At 55.0% G+C, this 6,395-nt stretch overlaps 7 protein-coding genes across 7 annotated transcripts; 3 read left to right on the forward strand and 4 right to left on the reverse strand.

The window, feature by feature from the left end:
• Window positions 1-94: 94 nt before the first annotated feature.
• On the reverse strand, window positions 95-988 carry L969DRAFT_86775 (uncharacterized protein). Its single transcript, XM_014713255.1, has 2 exons — window positions 569-988; window positions 95-512 (listed from the first exon to the last, which is right to left on the reverse strand). The coding sequence occupies exons 1-2, from the start codon at window positions 718-720 to the stop codon at window positions 218-220; spliced, it is 447 nt and encodes a 148-aa protein (XP_014568741.1). The 5' UTR covers window positions 721-988; the 3' UTR covers window positions 95-217.
• On the forward strand, window positions 834-2,181 carry L969DRAFT_102868 (uncharacterized protein; the record flags this gene model as incomplete). Its single annotated transcript, XM_014713256.1, has 6 exons — window positions 834-847; window positions 1,102-1,117; window positions 1,303-1,397; window positions 1,453-1,594; window positions 1,650-1,727; window positions 1,787-2,181. The coding sequence occupies 6 exons, from the start codon at window positions 834-836 to the stop codon at window positions 1,913-1,915; spliced, it is 474 nt and encodes a 157-aa protein (XP_014568742.1). The 3' UTR covers window positions 1,916-2,181.
• On the reverse strand, window positions 1,787-2,752 carry L969DRAFT_86776 (uncharacterized protein). Its single transcript, XM_014713257.1, has 4 exons — window positions 2,622-2,752; window positions 2,467-2,564; window positions 2,340-2,416; window positions 1,787-2,287 (listed from the first exon to the last, which is right to left on the reverse strand). The coding sequence occupies exons 1-4, from the start codon at window positions 2,670-2,672 to the stop codon at window positions 2,034-2,036; spliced, it is 480 nt and encodes a 159-aa protein (XP_014568743.1). The 5' UTR covers window positions 2,673-2,752; the 3' UTR covers window positions 1,787-2,033.
• On the forward strand, window positions 2,742-4,099 carry L969DRAFT_93974 (uncharacterized protein; the record flags this gene model as incomplete). The annotated part of the gene is made up of 5 exons (XM_014713258.1): window positions 2,742-2,754; window positions 2,815-3,208; window positions 3,255-3,447; window positions 3,492-3,606; window positions 3,777-4,099. 5 exons carry the CDS (start codon window positions 2,742-2,744, stop codon window positions 4,097-4,099), a joined length of 1,038 nt encoding a protein of 345 aa, XP_014568744.1.
• Window positions 4,100-4,170: 71 nt separating this feature from the next.
• L969DRAFT_93976 (uncharacterized protein) lies at window positions 4,171-5,251 on the reverse strand (the record flags this gene model as incomplete). The annotated part of the gene is made up of 2 exons (XM_014713259.1): window positions 4,171-4,637; window positions 4,690-5,251. 2 exons carry the CDS (start codon window positions 5,249-5,251, stop codon window positions 4,171-4,173), a joined length of 1,029 nt encoding a protein of 342 aa, XP_014568745.1.
• Window positions 5,252-5,460: 209 nt separating this feature from the next.
• Window positions 5,461-6,395, forward strand: L969DRAFT_406516 (uncharacterized protein). The gene is made up of 3 exons (XM_014713260.1): window positions 5,461-5,994; window positions 6,083-6,172; window positions 6,226-6,395. The coding sequence occupies exons 1-3, from the start codon at window positions 5,670-5,672 to the stop codon at window positions 6,240-6,242; spliced, it is 432 nt and encodes a 143-aa protein (XP_014568746.1). The 5' UTR covers window positions 5,461-5,669; the 3' UTR covers window positions 6,243-6,395.
• L969DRAFT_47595 (uncharacterized protein) lies at window positions 6,239-6,394 on the reverse strand (the record flags this gene model as incomplete). Its single annotated transcript, XM_014713261.1, has 1 exon — window positions 6,239-6,394. The coding sequence occupies one exon, from the start codon at window positions 6,392-6,394 to the stop codon at window positions 6,239-6,241; it is 156 nt and encodes a 51-aa protein (XP_014568747.1).

The raw sequence follows: 6,395 nt of genomic DNA on the forward strand, positions 1-6,395 counted from the left end.
GTGGCTTGTTGGATTTTGTTGCGCTGCTTGAGTGCCGGCAAAGAGACGATGCGGTCATACGCGACTTGGCGCAGTGCAACGACCAGCGGATTGCGCAGTCCTTCATGAGAGTGCTAGAACGGGCAGTGCAACCGTGGGCACGAGGATCGGAGTGACACAACAACATATACATCATCTGTCTGTCTGGTCTGGACGCAGTAGCGCCGAGAAAGGCAGACTATTGCGCGAACCCGCCCGCCTGAGCAAAGTCTCCATAGGCACCGCCAAGATCAGCGCCATCTGCACCGAGACCAAGCTCTTGACGTTCCGTGAAGCTCTTGCACGAGGCCTCGAACTGCAGTCGAGCAGCAGCGAGGATGAGAATCAGTTCTCGCGTCGCAGTCTGTAGTGCTGTCGTGGGCGTCTGGCTGGAATCCTTGCCGTCTACCTGGATGCGCAAGACGACGTCTGCTTGGAGCGGGTGAGGCACTCTGTAGCCCGCAAAGACGACGTAGGGTATATGTAGCAATTGGCTGGACATACTTGGCACTATAAGCTCCGACTGTCGCTTGACGGGCAGGCTACTGACCCTCTGAGCATGTTGCCAATGGTGTGATCCTCCTTCTTGATGATGACAGTGGCAGCGTTGGGTACTCTGGGATCCTCTTCGATCGCTACTTTCATCTCCCCCTCTCCGAGCACAAAGCGAGCGTGACGATCAGGCGCATTCTGTCCTGACATCTCGTCTGTCTGTTCTCGTCTGTATGAGCCATGCCGGTAGCGATGCAGTCGAGGAGGCAGAAGAAGAAGAGAGGGGGAGTCAGGAATGCCGAGAGCTACTCGACAGTACAATGATGATTATCGACATGTGACGAGCTTTCGCTCGCCGTCAGGGGATTGACAGATTGATATCTTTGTTGTACTCGTTTCATCTTGCGTGCGTGCGAGGGATGAAGCAGGAGCAGGCACTGACCTTGTACAGCAGACACGCTCACTCTTTCCTCGCCTGTCGCCGCGTAGAGTCAATCCCTTCTTTTTTTTTTTTTTTATCGAGAGATTGTCACCGTGAGAGATTTTGTAGGATGCGCCACGAAAGAGTTGGTCGAGCGATCTGAAGTGAAGGCGTCTCTCGTCAAAGGTGAGGCATCATGCGTCTCAGTCGGCCAGTCAGCTAGCAGTCCTGTCCGGCACTGCCGTTCGCTGTCATCTCGTCGCTGCAACGAGCTTGAAGGCAGTCAGGACAGGCCAGCAAGCAGAATTGGCCGACTCGCACAGACAAGTTGATCAAGTCGCTGACTATGCCACAACGCTGGACTTACACAGATGCCTACCCGATTCAGCCAGACGCGCAAGCACAGAGGACATGTCTCTGCCGGTCACGGTCGTGTAGGAAAGCACCGCAAGCATCCCGGTGGTCGGCAAGTTCCTCCCCTCCTCTGTCATCTACGCCATCCAATAACGTGAGATCTGCAGTGGTTTGGCCGGTGGTCAGCATCATCACCGAACCAACTTTGATAAGTACCATCTGGGTTACTTCGGCAAGGTCGGTATGCGATACTTCCACAAGACCAACAACCAATACTGGCGACCCGTCGTCAATCTCGACAAGATCACAGTCAGTCATTGCCTGTGCACACGAGTTCGTACGATGCTGACCAGCAATCCGACAGTCACTGCTGCCGAAGGAACAGCAAAAGGCGCTCGGTGGATCATCCGAGCTCGTTCCTGTCGTCGACTGCATCGCTCATGCAAGTGGCACTCCTTCGAGCTCCCACATCGCGAGCTGATCTTTTTTTTGCTGCTGCAGGGCTACAGCAAGGTGCTAGCCAAGGGAAGGATCCCGCAAGTGCCGCTCATCGTCAAGGCCCGCTATGTCTCCAGGAGGGCAGAGCTCAAGATCAAAGAGGCAGGCGGTATCGTCAAGATCGTCGCATAGATGACCTTTGCGCCCCATCACGCGCTTGTGCTCTCAATTGCAGCTCCATGTCTGTACTGCTCTGCCTTTGCGTGCCTGTGTTCGATTGACAACAACACATCAACTACAATATAGCCCTTCAAGCCGCGACGGGTGGCTTTGAGTTCGATTTGCTTCGTGCGGCTGTAGCCGGCCGAGCTGCGAGCCTCGCTTCGCGCTGCTTGATTTTGGCAGCCTCAATGGCATCGGCTTTGATCGTGGCAAGGTCTGGATCCTCCACCCGCTCGAAGTCGCCTTTTGCGAGTTGGGACTTGTACTCGTCTCTAATGGCCAGTATACAATCCTCGAGCGATGCGAGGCCACTCTGAAGCGCTTCATACGCACTCAGACCATCTGCTGTCGATTGAGGCCCTGCCACACCCAGCAAAAGCACAGGAGGACGGACCGTACATCTGGATACGGAGGTGAATCTTGTCCTCTGATGGGTGCGGCTGACTGTACCCGCAGAACTGTACTTGCGGACTGCTCGAGCCCGGTCAGCAATCGCTTGTAGCACGAGCAAAGCTGCTTACTTCTTCATGATCATGTACCGCAGTGCATTGCCGAGCGTATGGTCCTCTTCTAAGATGCAAAACGTCGCACTCGACATATCGGCCGCATGACCGGGCAACTGGCTCGCTGCGACTGAGCTTCCATAGCCGAAGAGGGCAGAGGAAGGAGCGCGTACGATGATGACTTTTGGCGGCCTAATGCTGGCATCCTGTGAGTCAGTCTCCATCTCGAGAGAGCCAAAGTGGTCTACCGCTTGCGCGCGCGCGATCAATCGGCCGTCTCCTGACCACGCAACATGGGTCGATCAGGTCAGTAGCTCCCCACATTCATACTCTCGGTGTGGTGCTCATACAGTCTCGAGCCATCAGCGAAAGCATACAAGCGGCCAACGAAAGCAGAGAAACTCGGTCTCGCCGCCAAAAAGCAAAAATCCTCTTCATCTGCTCAACCGCCTTTGCCGAGCTCGGCAGCAGCTCAGATCTCGCTGACCAAGTCCAAAGTGCCATCAACCTCGAGAGAACTGTCTGAGGAACAACGGGCGAAGCTGCAAAGAGTTCTATCTGGCGAGACTGAGCCTCGTAATGCTTCGTCTGCCGGTATGCAGCTCGATGGTGTCACACCCGACCAGATTGCCGGACCTGCAAAGACGAAGCGCAATCTCAAGTCGAGAGCGAAGAAGGCTACGATGCTAGGAGATAGTGCGCCCGGGTCTGACCGAGACTATCTCGCTATGTTTGAAAAAGGGCCAGCGAAGCGGAAGCGGTAATCGACATGTCTGTCAGCCTTGGCGCTGCTTGCTAAATCGTAGTATCGTCTCGCCGTTTCGACGCTACTTCTGCTTCAGCTCGCAGACCTTGAGCTTGGCCGTTGCGTCGCACTATGGCAGCTTGTATGGGCGCGCCCTACACGAGCACTGTCCAGCCTCGAGAGTTTCAGTGGGACGCGCACAGGAGCATCATGTCAGTCGTTCAAAGGGTTCCGACGCCTCACAATCAGAATGCGTGCGTCTGACGAAATCCTACTCCAGCCTGTAGATCTTTGCCAGGCTCAGCAGCGATTCGCAATTTTCAATCGAAGGGTCGAGACTTGCTTCAGAACCCCTAGAGCAGATCAAAAGGCAACCTGCGAAGCTCTAAGGCTCAAACAAACCTCGTGGGCAGGTGTAACCTGGAATGATAATGTCATTTTCATTGAGCAAGTCGATGGCAATAGAGCCTAGCTGGTGGCCGGTGCGGTAGAGGCGAGACGCAGCCTCGAGTCCAGAGCGATTAGAGACAACATGGTCGATGACGTCCTGTTTGTGTTTTGCTCTGCCTGGCTCTAATCGGAGAAGGCATTTTGACAACACATGACCGCGCCGACCTCGTCGTTGCCTTGTCTGATTCGCAACCGCCTGCTTTCAAAGTCGCACTGACCGGTCCCTTTCCTGACTGTAGCAGAGCGGCTCGTCTCCGCAAGCGGGTAGCGGCATCGCATTGCGCCTGTTCAGTGCCATTCGAGCGGACACGAGTCTTGCTTGTGCAACCTTCCGCGTACCCTTATGAGCTTCAAGTCGCAGTCTACACGCGCTTCGCATCTCACAAAGAGCGCTCAGGCTCGCTTACCTCACCCGATGATGCGCGAAAGATGCAGTCGTGTACTAATGTGATTTGATTCGGAGAATGCTTACTATTTTCTATAAACCGTATTCGTGTCTAGCGTGCTGCTGGTTCGTGGTCGACGTCCTACTCCTGATTGAGACATTCTTCGTCGGTGGCTTTGGACTTGCCTTTGTCGCCCTTTGCCGAAGCCGATCTGCCTGAGGTGAAACTGAATTCTCGAGTCTGAGTCTTCGTCTTCTTCAGTTCGCTGCCTGTTGCAGTCGTATCGTCACCGGACCTCTTGTTGCAATCTTTGAGCACATTGGTGACCGGCTTGAGCACGGCGGGGATGCCAGAGTTCTTTCGCAGCTGTCTGGCTGCATCTGGCTCGGCCGACGACGAACGAAGGCGTTCACCTTGAGGCAAACGCGGCAAAGGCTGTGCGCTGCCAATGCTTGCTGCGCTGGTCAACGCGGGTTCTGGATTAGTTGCGAGGCGCAGGGAATCGTTTGGAAAGGCCTTCTCTGAAGTGTCATGAGCCAAATGCGCCCCTCCATCGACATGCGTTGACTCGTCGGCATTCTGTTTCGACACACTCTCCGCAACGGGCTCTGTGAGCTGGACATCAGTTTACTAGCCAGACTGAACCTCGAGTCGACTTGCGCTGGAGCTCTGCTTCGCTAGCGTCTGCACGACCGTCATGAACATCTACCTCTGCTTGATGCAGCCCTGGACCCATCGTCACAGGCGTGGTGCGCACTCGCACTCGGTCCGACTCGCCCGGTACGCCGTCCAGCAGCGGCGTCATGAATTTGCGAAAGTCATGCACCGCATAGCGAAGATCCTCTTGCTCTTTCCTCACGTCAGCCATCAATTGGACTCTAGCGTTGTCGAGGTCGTCAATGAATGCTATTAATTCTCTGATGTTGGTCGCAATTTGTCTACACCGTGACATGGCTTCCTCAATCTGCACACTGCGTTGTATGTAGGCTCGTCGAAGAGGCGAATCTGCGTTGCCGAGCATATCGCCTAGACCATCGTCACTGTGTGACATGATCTTGTACGGGCAGCGAGGTGCCGCTTGGCCAGCTGCCACCGGCCGGTGACTAGGCTGCCTGGCACGCTCGCCCGAATCAAGCTCACGCCTACGCGGGGCGCGACGTGTATCTTGGCATTTGGCTTCAGCTCTTCGAAGCTGCAATTGGTGTCGCTGCCTCTGCGCCATGTATACCGTACAATTGCATGCTACCAGGGATTGTACGATGGGAGGTCTGTGATCGTGTTGCTAGGTTGCTCGCTTGCAGATTGTCTGCTGCCATCCGAGCCGAGCTCGCCACCGAATGAGCGACTGTTACGCCCAGCGGGCGCTCTGCGTCTGTGATTCACATGAGCGATGCTTGTAGCGTGTCATATATTGCAGCTTCCTGTCTCTGTCTCTGCCTCTGTTCAATCAGCATTCCCATAAAGCAGTCGGTCGGCAAATCATATATAAGATCGCGCAACACATCAGTATACATACGACAACAACTGTAGCTCGTGTCAAGCTACAGCATGTGAACGATGGCGGTGACACCTGAAGAAACGACGGCCTGAGGTGTCGACATGTCTGACAAAGCCTGCAGCTTTTTTCGTGTTCATGTGTCATGCTTCCGCGTCGAGTGATGCTGAGATACGTCTGCAACGTGAACGCAAGTGTGGCTATGTACCTGTCAGCGTCTCGACGCGAAGATGCCTGCGATGTATGTGTCGCGCGAAGAGTCTTCGAAACGCGCCCTCGAGTGCAGATCGTCTTCCTCATTCGCGACTTGTGCTTGAGGCGGTACAAGCCAGAGGCACGGGAGAATCATAAGGATAGTGCATATTTGGTGGTTATGGTGGGAGGTGTGCTGGTCTTGCCTACGAAACGAGCGTGCATTGAGTACTCACCCGTCGTCGGCCATGTTGCGATCATAGCCTCAAGGTGGCAGTGTCAGATCGCCNCCCTGCAATGCCCATGCTGCGACACATGGCACACTTGTAGGCGAGTAAGGATCCTCGACGACTCTTGGTCCGGCAGTACATTTGCTGGTCTTGCCGACGAAACGAGCGTGCATTGAGTACTCACCCGTCGTCGGCCATGTTGCGATCATAGCCTCAAGGTGGCAGTGTCAGATCGCCTCACTTGCTCGAATCGCGATGTACTGATCTTCTTGTTGATAGACCGTACGCCTCCCTAGGTTCCCTGCAATGCCCATGCTGCGACACATGGCACACTTGTAGGCGAGTAAGGATCCTCGACGACTCTTGGTCCGGCAGTACATTTGCTGGTCTTGCCTACGAAACGAGCGTGCATTGAGTACTCACCCGTCGTCGGCCATGTTGCGATCATA

Source organism: Mixia osmundae, assembly GCF_000708205.1.
Source record: "Mixia osmundae IAM 14324 unplaced genomic scaffold scaffold_4, whole genome shotgun sequence".
Lineage (NCBI taxonomy): Eukaryota > Fungi > Basidiomycota > Mixiomycetes > Mixiales > Mixiaceae > Mixia > Mixia osmundae.